The sequence below is a fragment of the Neomonachus schauinslandi genome, unplaced genomic scaffold (genome assembly GCF_002201575.2).
Source record: "Neomonachus schauinslandi unplaced genomic scaffold, ASM220157v2 HiC_scaffold_24, whole genome shotgun sequence".
Classification (NCBI taxonomy): domain Eukaryota; kingdom Metazoa; phylum Chordata; class Mammalia; order Carnivora; family Phocidae; genus Neomonachus; species Neomonachus schauinslandi.
The window spans coordinates 8557-26673 of record NW_025408726.1 but is presented as its reverse complement, the minus strand read 5'-3'; the positions used below and the strand labels follow the sequence as shown (position 1 = coordinate 26673).

At 37.8% G+C, this 18117-nt stretch overlaps 1 protein-coding gene and 1 pseudogene across 2 annotated transcripts in view; one reads left to right on the top strand and one right to left on the bottom strand.

Annotated features, from left to right (window-relative positions):
- The window catches only part of LOC123323168 (pyridine nucleotide-disulfide oxidoreductase domain-containing protein 1-like), a 14349-nt gene extending 11369 nt beyond the window's left edge, over positions 1–2980 (top strand). Inside the window, exons 8-10 of one of the 2 annotated variants that reach the window (XM_044912048.1) lie at positions 1439–1576; positions 1989–2291; positions 2563–2980. In XM_044912048.1, the coding sequence (XP_044767983.1) occupies positions 1439–1576; positions 1989–2237 (387 nt within the window). In that variant the 3' untranslated portion in view covers positions 2238–2291; positions 2563–2980. Of the gene's footprint in view, positions 1–1438; positions 1577–1988 lie in introns of both variants that reach the window. The other variant, XM_044912049.1, reaches the window with a different exon arrangement.
- LOC123323617 lies at positions 2925–18117 on the bottom strand (annotated as a pseudogene).

The following is an 18117-nucleotide window of genomic DNA, read 5'->3' as shown; positions in this document are numbered from 1 at the left end:
AGCCACACAACTCCGTCCAACTGGATGTCTGTGTCCTCCTGCCCTCACGGTGCTGCCCGCCGCCTCACGGTGGAGCAGAAATCCTTGAGGAAGATATTCAGACCTCGGCCATAGGCGAGGTGGTCTTAGGAGGAGTAGAGACACAGATAGATGTTACAGATAAAAGAACCAGGCAACACTTGGTGAAAGACTAGCTCCACAGGTAGAGATTCTCCTTCAGATTAACTGTGGAGTGTGAAGTAGCGGAAGGGCCAGATGCATTCTAAGAGGCACCTTCAATACTTCGTTTTTACAGAGATAAAAGTCATAGGAAGAGTGCTTTTGGCCTGTTTCTAAAGTGCTAGCTTCTTTTCAGTTTTTTTCTGTAATCATTCTGTGGCATATATGTCTTCAACTCTCAGGAATTGGCATTTGTGGGATTTTTTTGAACACTTTAAACCCTCTAAGAGGATAAATTATATCCTTATTATGTGTCATACTCTGCTACAGGCAATATCTGAAAACAAAACAGAGGTCTCTTGTTCTGAGTGAATCTAATAGACCTCATGTCTTAATTTGTAGAAGCAATAAGTACACTAATTAGTTTTACATGATCCAAGACCCAAACTGGAGGGACTCAGAGGCTGGTAGACATTAACAACGGTCCAACAGTGTAACACTGCTGGCCGCCTCCATTAGCCGTTCTTGAGTGTTGTGCTCAGTTTGCTCTGCTCCCTTCCCAGAATTAAAAAGTCTATCCATTCTACTTATTTTTGCACAAAAGGGTGTAGGTTAGCTTATTTAATTCTCTCAATAGCCATGGAATAGATGATGGTGTACATTTGTTTCAGGTGAAGAAGTTAAGGCTGTTAATAAAATATGTAGAAGAGTCAATGTCTTGACTTTCACAGCCAGTGTTCTATCAGGGATTTCTAAAATAAACATACAGTAAAGGAGAAATTAATGTAAGGGAAGAATTTAAAATTCCCAGCATCAGTTGCTGAAATCTGGTAAGATTTCCTGAGGCTGGACAACCAACTAATATATCGATTTAGCACCACAATCTAAGGATTAGGAAGAGGAATGAATTTTTCAGTGATAATTTGTCATCTCTACTTCTGATGATGAACTTACTCTGAAAAAAGAGACTGGTTAATTAGTAGTATTCTTACCTGGTATACCCTGAAATGTTGTCTTTATATGTAATCGTTTATTGAAACATACAGATTTGGTATCATCCTTTAATTTTAAAGGCAGTAATATCAAATAGCAAAATCAAGTTTGGTTAGTGTGGATTGGTAACTGCTTCTATGGCAAAGACAATCGAACTAGTCCTCTAGCTTGCTAGATCTAGCCAATCTCAAGGACTGTCAACAGTGAACCCCTTTAAGAAATTTTGTAAGGTACTGTTAAAGTAGAACAATGAAAACTTTTATGTCATAACATTTTTTTCTTTCAGATGAGGCTGTGGACGCAGGCTAGACAGATGGGATGGTATGCAGCAAAATGCATGGCTGCAGCTAGTTTAGGAGAATCTACTGACATGGACTTCAGCTTTGAACTTTTTGCTCATGTAACAAAATTTTTTAACTATAAGGTAAGATAGATAAGCAAATTAGTGCCTTTTTCTGCTTGTTAGTCTTATAACTAAAACCATGTAAATATTATTTTACAAAATTTCTTGGAAATCAGTACCTGGTATTATTGCTGGTCTTAATTCCTAATCATTACCTACCTTCCTGTGCTATACTGTTTCATAGTTAAGGGGGGGAACCAATAGCTGTCATACTCAGGGATGAACCCAGTGCTTTCCCTTGCATATTCTTCATGACTCTAAGCTGATGCAGTCCAGATCCTAGATATTTTTAATGTTCAGAGATTGTGGTGGTGTCATCTGTACAACAAATGCACTGCCACTCATTTATTTCTAGAGGAACAACATAGTATAACTGCATATAGTGTTTCCTTTTTGGTACTCACTAGAATCATGTTTTTATCCCCACCTATAGGTTGTATTGCTGGGAAAATACAACGCACAGGGCTTAGGTTCAGATCATGAATTAATGCTGAGATGTACCAAAGGACAAGAGTACGTCAAAGTTGTCATGCAGAATGGGCGAATGATGGGAGCTGTCTTAATTGGTGAAACTGACTTAGAAGAAACATTTGAAAACTTAATTTTAAATCAGACCGATCTTTCATCATATGGAGAAGATCTGCTAGATCCAAATATTGATTTAGAAGATTATTTTGACTAAAAAAGGCATTTCAAGAACTACAGAAAGTTCCAAATAACACAAAGTCACAATAAGGTAAATGCACTGATTAAATGAAGAATACAGAAGTGATAATGATTTCAGTGGGAAAATATATGTAAATTATTTGAACTTTACAACACAAAACTGACCACTTATGTAAATGTAAGGATTTAAGTTACTCATTTCTGATTTAGCTAAGTTGTTATCTACTTAGCCAACAACTTGGTCTGGCATGCCAGAGTCATTCTGATTGTGAAATCTCAGAGACGGTTATGGTTTCAGATTTATATTAATACCTTATTGTGTTTATGTTTGGATTCTACAGGTGTTATGAGCTGAAATAACTCCCTGTCTGTAATAAGCCTTTGTAAAATATTCCATATGATAACTTCGCTATCAAATGTTGGTTATATCAAAAGAAAATAAACATATCAAGGCATAAGAGTTTAAGATAATTTTTGATGTGAAATACTCAAGTTCAAATAACTGACAGTATGAAATGAGAAAAATGTAAAATACTTAAGTCCAGTACTTCAGAGATAAGTTCCATATGTATAAAATATTAATAAAATTTGTCTTAAACTGTTTTCTTGGAAAATAAACACCTATCTCATGCATCATCAATTTATTCTTAGATTGCTAAAGCATGTTTGCAGACTTCTGAAAGTTACCTGGATTTTTTTTCTTCCCTCTTTTTATCAGCTCCTTCAGAATGAATCTACAAATAAAAACAAAGCAAACATTCTGGTCAAAACTCAGTGGTTCCATTTTCTCTTCAGATTAATACCACTGGTTCTTCTATATCAGCTCTTCAGTTAAGTGTCTAGTGGTCTTGTTTTTCTACTCAAATATGAGCCCTATCCTGAAGGGACATGCTGTCAGAGACACAGCCGTACGTGGCATGCTTTTGCAGGCTTGAGAGTATTGAGTGTGGGAGAGTCGTTGATTCTCGACCTCTGCTGCTCAGGCCGACTTCTCAACCAATGTTGTGAGGGCAGGGTGCATCGCAAATTAGACAACACTAAAATGGATTTTTCCTCTTCTGAAAGGTTGGAAACCCTTGTCTATATTAAAATTAATAGACTAGTTTAAATTCTGTTCCCTAATATCTCTACAGAAAACAAAGGTATGTTCTGGACCCAGGACAGTACTATCCCATAAGCTTTAATGTGTTTTTTCACTATATAGAAATTAATAGCCAGTTACCCTGAAACAGCTCTGCATGGGCTTCTTTACTTGCATGGTGATAAGATGTGCATCACTATTCAGATTAGCTTTAGATCCTATTTTCAAATATGAAGTCTCTGTGGAAGGTGTAGGCCAACAATCAGAAAGGTTTTAAGAAATTATAAAAAAAAAAAATAAGTGCAATAATTTTAATATACTGATATAAAACTTGCACAAAACAAATACTTTCTATAAATTGTATTTGTAAATTTTATATGGCATTTAAAAGTTTACATGAAACAACTGGAAAACCACTTGTTCTGTTGCAGTTATAAAGACAACACGAAAGGACAAGAAATGGATTGTATATACTTAAGCTACTGCTATAGAAGAAGGTGTGCAGTAATTTTCACCAGGTCTTTATGAGAAGTTTGGGAGGAGCAACACCTACATCTCTCAATCAGTTTCAGTGGAGTAAGCTTTTCATTCAGATCCTTTGCCTCCTTCAGGATCTTGATTAGATCTCTGCAGTGTGCTGTTATATTCTTTCACCTGCTGTAATGAGACAGGCGACTGGGATTTAGAAATTAAGGACAGGCTAGTCTAAGTGGTTAAACTGGCTTAAAATGAGCCATCAACATGCACCACCCTGAACACTGATTTAATTTGTTCTGAACCCAAACTAGGCTATTCCTCAAGTCAATCACTAAGTTATAAGCTGGTTACCAGAAGGTCTTGGGGTATGCTCTGTGAACCAGGGTGTCTGCCAGACATGACTGAGAGTTAGAAGAGAATCAGTCTATTCTTTTTTTTTTTTCCAGTCTTTTTTGTTATGTTAGTCACCATACATCACATCATTAGTTTTTGATGTAATGTTCCATGATTCTTGTTTGCGTATAACACCCAGTGCTCCATGCAGAACGTGCCCTCTTTAATACCCATCACCAGGCTAGCCCATCCTCCCACCCCCCCTCCCCTCTAGAACCCTCAGTTTGTTTTTCAGAGTCCATAGTCTCTCATGGTTCACCTCCCCCTCCGATTTCCACCCCTTCATTCTTCCCCTCCTGCTATTTTCATATTTACTGGATTTGTGCTCATTGAGCAATAGTCTGAAAACTATGGCTTCCTCGGTACTCTGATTTAGAGACAAGAATGTCCTGGTCAGATATTCCTAATTATTGATTCTAGCACCCTAATTTATATATATCAGACTCTCGTTAATGTGGTCAGTATAATGCAGTATAATAAACGCATATACAAGTTTCTCTAGTTGCAAAGTTAAAATTGTAATGACCTTCACCCACCAAGGCATCAGAACTCTGTGGGGGGTAACTGGTTAGTCCAGCTTTTCAGACACAACATACACACAGGATGAAAAAAGTTAAAATGCAGCACCAAAATACTGCTAAATTAGTGTCTTATGAGTGGTTAGCCATTATCTGGTTCAAAAATGATTGACTCTAATCTCTCTTTTGCATTAAATTTCTCTTCCCAATCAGGGACTATAAAGTATTAGAGATTAGCCTTTTCTTGTATAAATAGTATTTCTGTTCAGAGGAATTTACACCTCTCCCTTCAATTCTTAAAAACATGCCCTTAGTATAGCAATATAAAATAGATGCATACACATATCACTTTTCCTTTTATTTACCTTGTTTTAAAACTTTGAGTTACTTTTGAACCTAGAAAATGCTATTCACAGCTTGTTTAATCCATTTTGGGGTCTAATATTGCCCCCCATGTAGTCCTAGCTATATATATTAGCCTATAAAAATTTAAAAACAATGAACTAGGGAGTGTTCCAGTCTAAGATGGTGACACAGGAAGATCCTGAACTCCCCTCATGGGCACACCAAATCTACACCTATTTATAGGCAATTCCTCCTGAAGAACAACTGAGGGCTCACTGAACAGCTTCTGTACAACAACACAGACCACCTAGAGAACAGCGAGAGAGACTGAGAGGTGGTAACAAAGGGTGACCCCACCCCCGATGCTGCAAACTGCAGTGCAAAGGATAGTAACAAGGTCCAGGAGCAGATTTGTCTACCTGGGCCACAGAAAATAAAAGCCATGGCTTAAAAGAGCAACCAGAATATAAAGGAAATAGTTCTTGAACCCTGCTAACTATCTCTGGGTTGGAGGGTCCAGTGAGTACCACAGTTTATGTTCCCCCACCACCTTGACAGCATAGATGGGAGCAGGGTCCAGGTGCCCTATCAGCCTACCACCTCAGTGAGCCCTGGGCCCCCAAAGCACACCAGCCCCAGCTGTCCCACCAAGGCAGCCCCATGGTGGTGCACACGAAGACAGCCCTGGTCAGTGCTCACTACAGCTGCAGCTGTCTTGCCACACTGAGGCAGGCACAAAGCACCCTGGAACACTGCAGGCCTGCACTGCTTTGGCTTCAGATGGCTTTCTAGGGCACCCCTGGCTGATGCCTTTTTTCAGATCCAGCTGCCTGGCCAGGACAACCTGGCTTACACCTGCTTCAGCTGTCCTTCCAGTGCACTGTCTAGAGAACCCTAGGGCAATCCCAGTCCATGCCCATTTCAGCTATAATTACCCTTGCCAGTTGGCGCCCTGCACAAAGCACCTAGGGACCCACCAGCCAGCAACCACTTCAGCTATGACTGCCCCCACCAGGGCACCTTCCACACACTCCAGAGCACCCCAGCTTACCCCCACTTGAGTTTCAGCCATTCTGCTAGGGTGTCCTCTGCACAGAGAACCCTGGGACCACCCACAGCTTACAACCACTTCAGCTTCAGGTGTCCTGCAGGGTGCCACTGTGCATAGAGCCCAGGGACCACACTAGCTGGCACCCACTTCAGCACTAGCTGTCCTGCCAGAGCATCCTCTGTGTGGAGAGCCACCAGCTTGAACACATTTACCTTCAGCTGTCCTGCCAGGGCACCCTCTGCAAAAAGCCTCAGGACCCACCCCCAGCCCACACCCACTTAATCTCCAACCATTCCACCAGGGCAGCCCCAGTATGGAGCACCCTGCAATCCCCAACCCATGCCAGCCACAGCTCCAGCCAGCCAGTAAAAGTCACCAGGTATATACAGTTTACATAGGGGACAACCACATACCAAGACCGTTCCTTCAAGTTTAGGAAAAGTAGCTGTTCTGCCTAATTCATAGAAAGACACAAAGTCAAGCAAAATGGGGAAAGGAATATGCCCCAAATGAAAGAACAAGACAAAACCTCAGAAAAAGAAATAAATGAAACAGGGATGAGCAATGTGCCTGATGAAGAATTTAAAGTAACGATCATAAAGATGGGCACTGGGTTGGAGAGAAGAGTAACTCAGTGAGAACTTCAACAAAGACCTGGAAAACATAAAAAACCAGAGCTGAAGAATACAACTGAAAAGAAAAAACACTAGAAGGAATCACAAATAGACTAATGAATGCAGAAGAATGATCTGGAAGATGGGGTAATGGAAAGCACCCAAGCAGACAGCAGACATAAATATTTTAATTTTTATTTCTTTTTCTTAAGTAAACTCTATGCCCAACATGGGGCTTGAACTCACGATCCGGAGATCAAGAGTCACATCCTCCTTCATCTGAGCCAGCCAGGTGCCCCCCAAAAATAAAGAATTTTTTAAAATGAGGTTACGTTAAGTGATCTGTTGGACAGCATCAAGTGAACAAGCATTCATATTATAGAGGTCCCGGAAGGAGAAGAGAGAAGGTGGTAGAAAATTTATTTGAAGAATTATAGCTGGAAACTTCCCTAACCTAGGGAAGGAAACAGACATTCAGATTCATGAAGCACGTAGAGCCCCTTGAGAAGATAAACTCAAGAAGCTCAACACCACAACACATAATTAAAATGTCAAAGGCTAAAGAGATAATTGTAAAAGCAGTGAGAGAGAAACAAAAAGTTATGTTCAAGAGAAACTCCACAAGGCTATCAACTGATTTTTCAGCAGAAACTGCAGGCCTGAAGGGAAAAAAAGAAAACAAAAACCCCTGCAATCAAGAATTGCACAAAGGGGGAGCCTGGGTGGCTCAGTTGGTTATGCAACTGCCTTCGGCTCAGGTCATGATCCTGGAGTCCCTGGATCGAGTCCCACATCGGGCTCCCTGCTCGGCAGGGAGCCTGCTTCTCCCTCTGACCCTCCCCTCTCTCATGTGCTCTCTCTCTCTCTCATTCTGTCTCAAATAAATAAATAAAATCTTTTAAAAAAAAAAGAATTGCACAAAGGGGCACCTGGGTGGCTCAGTTGGTTAAGCTGCTGCCTTCAGCTCAGGTCACAATCTCAGAGTCCTGGGATCGAGCCCTGTGTCAGGCTCCCTGCTCAGCAGGGAGTCTGCTTCTCCCTCTCCCTCTGCCTCTCTCTGGCTCGTTCTCTCTCTCTCTGTCAAATAAATAAAATCTTAAAAAAAAAAAAAAAAATACCCAGCAAGATTATTACTTGGAATTGAAGAAGAGATAAAGAGTTCCGAAACAAAAGTTAAAGGAATTCATCACTATTAAACTGGCATTACAAGAAGTGCTAAAGGAAATTATGAATAAAAAGATATAAAACATGGCAACATATATATAAACCATGGAGGGGGGAATAAAAAAGAAGTTCCTTTAGAATGTGTTCAAACTTAAATGACCATCAACTCAATATAGACTGCTTTATAGTTAGGATGTTATATATGAACCCAAAGTTCATATATAACCACAAACACCAAACCTAGAATAGGTAAAAAAAAAAAAAAAAAAAAAAAGGGGGGGGGGGGGGAGAGAAAAATATAAAAAAAAAAGTAAATGGTACTGTAACAGTGTTGCATGGTGACACATGGTAGCTACACTTGTGATGGGCACAGCATAATGTATAGAGTTGCTGAATCATTATGTTGTACATCCGAAACTAATATAATATTGTGTGTCAACTATACTCAAAAAAGTAAAAAGAAAAAGAATAATAATAAAAGAGAAGGTGAAACAAAATAGTGCAGAAAGTCAGCAATCACAAAGAAAGAGAACAAGGGAAGGAACAGAAGAACTACAAAAACAACCAAAGAACAATCAACAAAATGGCAGTAAGTACGTAACTATCAATAATTACTTTAAATGTAAATGGTCTAAATGTTCCACTCAAAAGACACAGGGTGATGGAATGGATTAAAAAAACAAAGACACAGGTATATGCTGCCTACAAGAGACTTACTTCAGGCCTAAAGACACATACAGGCTGAAAGTGAAGGAATGGAAAAACATATGCAAATGGAAGCAAAAAGAAAAACCGGAGTAGCAGTACATACATCAGACAAAATAGACTTTAAAACTAAGACTGTATTGGGCACCCGGGTGGCTCAGCCAGTTAAGCGTCTGCCTTAGGCTCAGGGTCCTGGGATCGAGCCCCGCGTCGGGCTCCCTGCTCAGCGGAGAGTCTGCTTCTTCCTCTCCCTCTGCTGCTCCCCCTGCTTGTGTGCTCTTTCTCTGTCAAATAAATAAAATCTTTAAAAAACAAACAAACAAACAAAACTAAGACTGTATCAAGAATCAAAGAAGAACATTACATAATGATAAAGGTACCAATCCAACAAGAGGATATAAGGATTGTAAATACCTATGCACCCAACATAGGAGCATCTAAATATATCAAGCAGGAGCCCCTGGCTGACTCAGTAGGAAGAATATGTGACTCTTGGTCTTGGGGTCAGTTAGTCTGAGCCCCACACTGGATGTAGAGATTACTTAAATAAATAAAAATTTAAAAAATGCTAAGAAAAAAATACACAAAGTAAACACAACCAGATAGAGGGAGAAATGGATGGTAACACAATAATGATAGGGAACTTAAACACTTCATTTACATCAATGGATACATCATCCAAGCAGAAAGTCATAAAGGATACTATCTTTGAATGACATGTTAGACTAGATGAACGTAACAGATATATACAAACATTCCATCCAAAAATAGCAGATTACACATTCAAGTGCACATGGAGCATTCTCTAGAACAGATCACATTAGGGAACAAAATAAGTCTCAATAAATTTAAGAAGACTGATTATATTATGCATCTTTTCCGACCACAATAGTATGAAACTAGAAATCAATCAGAAGAAAAAAACTGGAAAAAACACAAACACGTGGAGGCTAAAAAACACGCTACTACACAACCAATGGGTCAACAAAGAAGACATTTAAAAAATACATGGAGACAAATGAAAATGAAAACACAATGGTCCAAAATCTTTGGGACACAGCAGAAGCAGTTCTATGACAGGTAAATTTATAGCAATATAAACCTACCTCAAGCAACAAGAAAAATCTCAAGTAAACAATCTAACCTCATACCCAAAGGAAACAGAGAACAAAACCCAACATAAGTAGTAAGGATATAATGAAGATCAAAGCAGAAGTAAATGAAATAGAGACTAAAGAAAAAAAGATGATCAAGGAAACCAAGAGCTGGTTCTTTGAGAAGATAAATGAAATTGATGAACTTTTACCCAGACTCACCAAGAAAAAATGAGAGGAGCCAAATAAAATCAGAAATGAAAGAGAGGTAACAATTGACATCACAGAAATACAAAGGACTGTAAGAGAGTATTATGAAAAATCATATGCCAACAAATTGGACAACCTAGAATAAATGGATAAATTCCTAGAAACATAGAATTTTCCAAAACTGAATAAGGGAGAAATAGAAGTCTGAACAGACCAATTACTAGTAACAAGATGGAAGTGATAATCAAAAAATTACCAACAAAGTCCAAGACCAGATGGATTCTTAGGTACATGCTACCAAACACTCAAAAAAGAGTTAATATCTATTCTCCTCAAACTATACCAAAAAAATAGAAGTGGAAGTAAGGCTTCCAAATACATTCCATGAGGCCAGACTTACCCTGATAGCAAAACCAGACAAAGACAACAGACAAAAAGAAAACTACAAGCCAGTATCCACAATGCACATAGATGCAAAAATCCTCAACAAAATATTAGCAAACCACTTTTAGCAATACATTAAAAGGATTATTCATCACAATCAAGTAGAAGTGATTCTGTGGATACATGGATAGTTCAATATTTGCAAATCAATTACACATTTATAAGAGGAAGGGTAAAACCATATGATCTCAATAGATGCAGAAAAAGTATTTAACAAAATTCAACATCTGTTCATGATAAAAACTCAACAAAGTGAGTTTAGAGGGAACATACCTCAACATAATAAAGGCCATACTTGAAGATTTTGCAGCCTACATTCAATGGTGAAAAAGTGGCAACTTTTGCTCTGTGATCAGGAGCAAAACAAGGATTCCACTGTCATCACTTTTATTCAACATAGTACTGGAAGTCCTAGCCACAGCAATCAGATAAGAAATAAAAGAAACCCATATTGGTAAGGAAGAAGTTAAAATGCCACCATTTACAGGTGACATAATACTATACAAAGAAAACCCTAAAGACTACACCAAAAAGTATCAGAATAAATGAATTCAGTAAAGTTACAGGATACAAAATTAATATATAGAAATCAGCTACATTTCTATACACTAATGAAGTAGCAGAAAAATAAATTAAAAACAATTCCATTTACAACTGTGCCAAACATAATAAAATACCCAGGAATAAACTTAACCAAGGAGGCAAAAGAACGTGTACTCTGAGAACTATAAAACACTGATGAAAGAAACTGAAGATTACAGAAGCAAATGGAAAGACAATGCTCATGGATTGGAAGAATACTGGTAAAATACCTACTCCACAAAGCAATCTACAGATGCAGTGCAATCTCTATCCAAATACCAACAGCATTTTTCACAGAACTAGAACAAATGATCCTAAAATTTGTGTGGAACCACAAAAGACCTCAAACAGCCAAAGAAATCTTAAGAAGAACAAAGCTGGATTTCAAATCCCACATTTCAAGATATACCACCAGTGTAATAATCAAAACAGTATGTTACTGGCACAAAAATAGACACAGATCAATGGAACAGAATAGAGGGCCCAGAAATAAACCCACACTTCTATGGTCAATTAATCTATGACAAAGGATGCAAGAAAATACAATAAAGAAAAAGATGGTCTCTTCAATAAATGGTGCTGGGAAAACTGGACAGCTACATGCAAAACAATGAAACTGGACCACTTTCTTATACTACATACAAAACCAAACTCAAAATGGATTAAAGACCTAAACATGAAACCTCAAACCATACAATGTCAGAAAAGGACATAGACAGTAATTTCTTTGACATTGGTCATAGCAACATTTTTCTAGATATGTCTCCTAACACAAGAGAAACAAAAGCAAAAATAAATTACTGGGATCACACCAAAATAAAAGGCTTTTGCACAATGAAGAAAATCATCAAGCTTTTACACAATGAAGAAAATCATCAACAAAACTAATAACCTACTGAATGGGAGAAGATATTTGCAAATGACATATTCAATAAAGGGTTAGTATCCAAAATAGATAAAGAACTTACTAACTCAACACCAAAAAAAGCCCCAAATAATCCAATTAAAAAATGGGCAAAGGACCTGAATAGACATTTTTCCAAAGAAGACATACAAATAGCCAATAGAAACATGAAAAGATGCTCACTATCACTAAACATCAGGGAAATACAAATGAAAACCACAGTGAGATATCACTTCACACCTGTCAGAAGGGTTAAAATCCAAAAGACAAGAAACAACAGGGCTGATGAGGATGGGGAGAAAAGGGAACCCTTTTGCATCATTGGTGGGAATACAACTGGTGCAGCCACTGTGGAAACCAGTATGGTGGTTCCTCAAAAAATTAAAAATAGAATTACCATGTGATCCAGTAATTCCACTGGGTATTTACCCAAAGAACTTGAAAACACTAATTTAAAAGATATATGTACTCCTATGTTTATAGCCAAGATATGGAAGCAACCCAAGTGTCCATTGACGGATGGATAAAGAAGATGTGGTATGTATATACAATGGAATGTTACTCAGCCATAAAGAAGAATGAGATCTTGCCATTTGCAACAATACGAATGGACAGAGGGTATTATGCTAAGTGAAATAAGTCAGACAAAGACAATACCAAAGGATTTCACTTATATGTAGAATCTAAGAAACAAAACAAAGGAATAAGCAGAAAGCAGAAACTGACCCACAAATACAGAAAACAAACCGACGTTTGCCAGAGGGGAGGGAAGTGGGGGGATGGGTAAAATGGATGAAGGGCAGTGGGAGTACGGGCTTACAGTTATGGAATGAGTAAGTCATGCGGTGAGAGGTACAGCACAGGGAATATATAGTCAAAGGTACTGTAACAGCACCGCACGGTGATGGACAGTAGCTGTACTTGTGGGCAGCACAGTGCGCAGACTTACGGAATCACTACGTTGTACACCTGATACTAACGTAACACTACTTCAGTTAGAAAAACTGTGAACTCACCAACGTCTTCACAACAATTATCACACATTCTGTTGCATGCTTCTGAATTCCACACTTCATCAAAATGTTGAGCTATCAATACACGGCGACACCTGCAAACACATTTAGAGATACAAATTATTAAATGACCTAAGAAGTTTTAAGAATGCCTATTTCAAAACACAGAGTTATAGACTATATTAGTTTCCTATTGCTGTCATTAACATTACCACAAACTTAGTGGCTTAAAAAAACACAGATTTATTATCTTACATTTTTACAGGTTAGAAGTCTGACATGGGTCTCCTTGGCTTAAAATTAAGGTGTCAGCAGAGATGGATTTCTTCTGGCGGCTTTAGGGTGGAATCTTTTCCTTGTCCTTTCCAGTTTCTAGAGAATTCGTGTATTCCTTGGCTCATGTCCCCCTTTCCTCCATCTTTAAAGCCAACAAGTATCATTCTGACCTTTCCTGCTTCCTTCCACATTTAAGGACCCTTATGATTATACTGGACCCATCCAAACAACCCAGGGTTATATCCCAATTTTAAGCTCAGCTGATTAGCAACCTTAATTCACATTTGCAATCTTAATTCTCTTTTGCCATGGAAGGTAAATTACCGTTTCCAGGAATTTGGATGTAAACAGCTTTGGGGAACTATTCTTCTGCCTACTACATACAATTTTTTCCATATGTACCTGATAAACATTGCTTTTAGAAGTTGTCTGGGATTCACTTTGAGATTCAGTATTTTGCAGCTATTAAGAGAATCTTCCTGATATTAAAGCATTTTCTTGTATTTTACAGTATCAGTTTGACTCTAAATCCCAAAATACGCTTCTTGAGAGTTTACTGGATATCTAAGGAAATTTTCATTTTCTTATTATCTAGATTGTTGCACCACCTATAGAAAAGAAATGACATTTTCTGTCACTGTCCAGTAACTGCTTATCAGTTCAAAATTTTTGAATCCTTTTTAGGATGGCAATAAGAGTATAAAGATGACTACTACTGAAAAGGGACCTAAAGGTCTAAAACCACCCTAAATAGATTTAAATCTTTCTCTTTTTTTTTTTTTTTGAAGATTTTATTTGAGAGCCAGAGAGCATAAGCGGGCATAGGTGGCGTGGGGGGAGGGGCAGAGGGAAAGGGAGACGCAGACTCCCTGCTGAGCAGGGAGCCTGAGGCACTGACCTGAGCCAAAGGCAAATGCTTAACCCACTGAGCCACCCAGACACCCCTAAATTTATTTCTTAAGGAAAAACTTAACCCTGCTCTCAACTATTTCATCAACCCATCAGCTGGTGAGATGGTACCTGTTACCGAGCCAAGCTCAGCTCTCAAAATGCCAACCGTATATACCTTTTCAAAATTAGTAAAGCATGTAGCTGTATGCCAGAGCCAGAGAGAAAAGGCTTGGACTCACTGTCAATTTAGATCAAAACTTTCAATAAAAGGGGGATGGGTGAAATAGGTGAAGGGGATTAAGAGGTATAATCTTCCAATTATAAAATAATCAGGGGATAAAATATACAGCAGAGGGAATACAGTCCATTATATTGTAACAACTCTGTAAGGTGACAGAGGGTCCCTAGACTTACTGTGGTGACCATTTCAAAATGTATATGAATACTGATTCACTATGTTGTATACCTGAAACTAATACAATATTGTATGTCAATTATTCTTCAATTAAAAAAAATCATCCCAATATGCTTGTTTTACTGCGGCGCCTGGGTGGCTCAGTTGGTTAAGCTACTGCCTTCGGCTCAGGTCATGATCCTGGAGTCCCGGGATCGAGTCCCGCATCGGGCTCCCTACTTGGCAGGGAGTCTGCTTCGCCCTCTGACCCTATCCCCTCTCATGTGTTCTTTCTCTCTCATTCTCTCTCTCTCAAATAAATAAAATCTTTAAAAAAAAAAAAAAATGCTTGTTTTACTTAAATAAAAAAGAAAGAACAATAAAAAATAGTTTTGGAGGATTATCAGGGAGAGAGAGTATCTCTTCTTGAATTAAGGCAGATCTGAGGGTTCATGTACTGGTTCCCACCCTTCAGACATTTGCTTTTACAGGTTTGTACTTGATATTCTACCAGTGTATTTACTTACTGAGCAAGTATTCAAAGTAATTTCATAGACTTTCATATAGTGCTTATGTTTAAGTAACAAGTTATAAAAATGTATGTGGCTTACTTGCTTATGTTTTGACAGTATGATACCATCTCATAAAAGCTTCTGTTGTCCCATATTTTCCATCACCACCACTGAACTTATTCTGAATATATCCCCAAAGCCATAATACAAAATACAGTCCGCTTTCATGTCATCTCAACCTATAGTGTGAGAAATCTTGAGATTGCATAATTACTTGAAAATTTCAAAATATGCAAAAATAATATATATAAAATCAGCTGGCAACACTTTATAGTCTAAATATATCACATCTAGAAATTTCAGAGATGTGCAAGGTAATTTGTAGCAACTGCCCTCAAATTATAAAAAGAAAAAAATGACTAAAGAGACATCAACAATCAGCTTAAAAAATATGTGCATAAATAATCTAGTTATTGAAGTTATAAATTTGAAACCACTAATTAAAAATTCAGAAGGCAAAGATGAACATCAAATTATCTTAGCAAACACAGGAAACAATTCATAACACTCCCATATAAGTAAGATAAGCATTTAAATACATAAGTACAAATAAGTATAAAACTGCAAAAAAAGACTTCATTGTTCTAAAAATACTAGCTAATAAAAACACAGAATCGTTAAACCTCATCTATAGTGTGTTTTCTAGAAAAGCTTTGTTAAAAGTTACTTCTGGATAGGAGTTATACATACCTGCACATCCACGCTCTTGGTAATAATTTTCAATAGATTTACTCATTGAATGATGAATAACAAACCTCACATCTGCTATATCAATTCCCATACCAAATGCAACCTGTTTACTGTTGCCACTAGTAATTAAAATGTTTAACATTATATGTTAATTAAATTAAGTTAAAATATTTTAAAATGTTAATTAGACTTCTATTGAAGGTATATACTTAACCTGAATTTCACTGGCTGACCATCTTCGATGAACATTGGTCTTATCTTCTGGTTCCATATTGGCATGGTACGCTCCTGCGTGAATTCCCAGCTTCTGTAAACTAACTGTAACTTGCTTGGAGTCTAAGAAAAGCAATATATTCCTGTAGTAAAATACGTCCAACTGTTAGATATATATAATTTTTTAACATACATTCAAGATACTGATTAATACAATGCATGGGGGGAAAAGATTTAGAAAAGATTCCAAGGTCCTGAACATGTATGACTTTCTGGTATAATTCAAGATTTGATCAGCAGCTTGCTCTAAAGCACAAATAAGCCCTGGGCCACCAGTGTTGGTTCCCATTACCTAGTTTTTCTCTCGAGTATGATGTGAAAAGTTTCCTGTGCAAGTGACTGGGGACCTGCACTGAACACAGGTAACAGATTTCTCTATTTGCAGGGCTGGCCTAAACTTCTCATGTGCTGACTGATATACCCTCTGAAGCTCCAGGTGGGATAAAAAGCTGCAGTCTTTCTCAAATTTGACCCTGGAGCTCCTTTCACCCAGTATACCATTAATATCTCCTGAAAATCTGTAGAAGAGCTTTGAAATGCTACTTTTACACAAACTCTGTGCTTCAGTAACACCTGTCTATGCATTAATCCTGGAACACATAGACAAATACTCTCAACTCCATCTACAGTTAATTCATTCAATATGTACTATTTATTCCTTAATGTGTCCTTTGCTATTAAAGGTCTGTTTTTTACATTCCTTCAGAAAATCACCATTTAACCTTCTATCTTATACACAGTGGATACTTACTAAACATGTGCTGATAATTAGCATTATGTCATTAGGTCCACTACTTAAAGCAATTAGGTGTAAATAAACAAAAATAAATCAAACAGTGTAACTCTTATAATCTGTCCCATGAGCAAATGACACACCCAATTTCTAAGATCACCAAGCAAATTCATTTTATCATACCATTTTCAAGTATCTTCTGCCATATACTAGTATTTTTGGCTGCTAATCATTCATTGGTAGATTAGTGTAATATTAATTACTTTTCAAAAGTTCTGAGTCTTCAAAGTTGGTTTGTTTTCATATTACCTCACTGCCCTTTGTATCTCCCATTAATGACCTTTACAATACCCTCTATAAAAACTTCAGTGTTGGAGGGCTTCTGCCAAATCTAAGAAAAAGCTAACTTATTACACAGTATATTAATAGGACCATCCATGTAGCCATTTGCTTACAATTTTCAGGGTGCCATGCTTTTATGGGCACAGTGCTTTTTCTCTTACTCTTATATTCACCTCCTCTGACCCTGCCACCTCCCAGGCTCTTCTTGATCCTTAGTTGTGAATTTGCCAGGGATGAGGGGGCACAGGAGCAGTGAACAACTTAAAAAGATGGAGACATTTTTATTTTCTGATGCTATTTTTATAAAAACATAAAACATGGCATTAATAACTTCAGTGAAAACTCAGAAAAATATTGTCTATTCTTAAAAGGATGAGAAACAATGAAAAAACAGCTGTTAAGTTATATAATCTAAATAGAATATTAGCAAATCTTTAATGGCGTATTAATGTTGTATTTTTTAAAAAGATTTTATTTATTTATTTGACAGAGAGAACACAAGTAGGCAGAGCGGCAGACAGAGGGAGAGGAAGAAGTAGACTCTCCGCCAAGAAGGGAGCCTGATGTGGGGATCGATCCCAGCACCCTGGGATCATGACCTGAGCCGAAGGCAGCCGCTTAACCAACTGAGCCACCCAGGTGCCCCATGTTGAGTTATTTTTAAATGACTTCAATAGAGATGTCATTAGGGTCCTTGGTATCAATCTTCACCTTCCCTCCATACCTGCACAAGAATGTGCATCAATTTCACAAGGCGATGTCTTTTACTTAACCCAGCCAAGGATTATGCAGCAACAGAGATACATGAAGAAAGCATTAATTACTGATCTGCTTATAATCACCTCCTGATTTTAAAAACTTTTAAACAGAGTTAACTGTTACTCATGTAAATAAACATAATGAAAAGGCAACCTCAGCTGCAATCCTTCACAAAAGTAACAAACTGACATAGAAGTTACACACCTTATAATAAAGATTTGGCCGATTAAAAGAAGCCATGAAAGTAAAACACTTGTCCACACATAGTATTTTCTGGGCATCCTTCAGAATATGGCTTGTCTCAGTTGCAGTCAGCCCTATTGGAGTGGTGTTAGGGAACTGCCGCTTCAAGACACCAAGTGCCTTGTAAT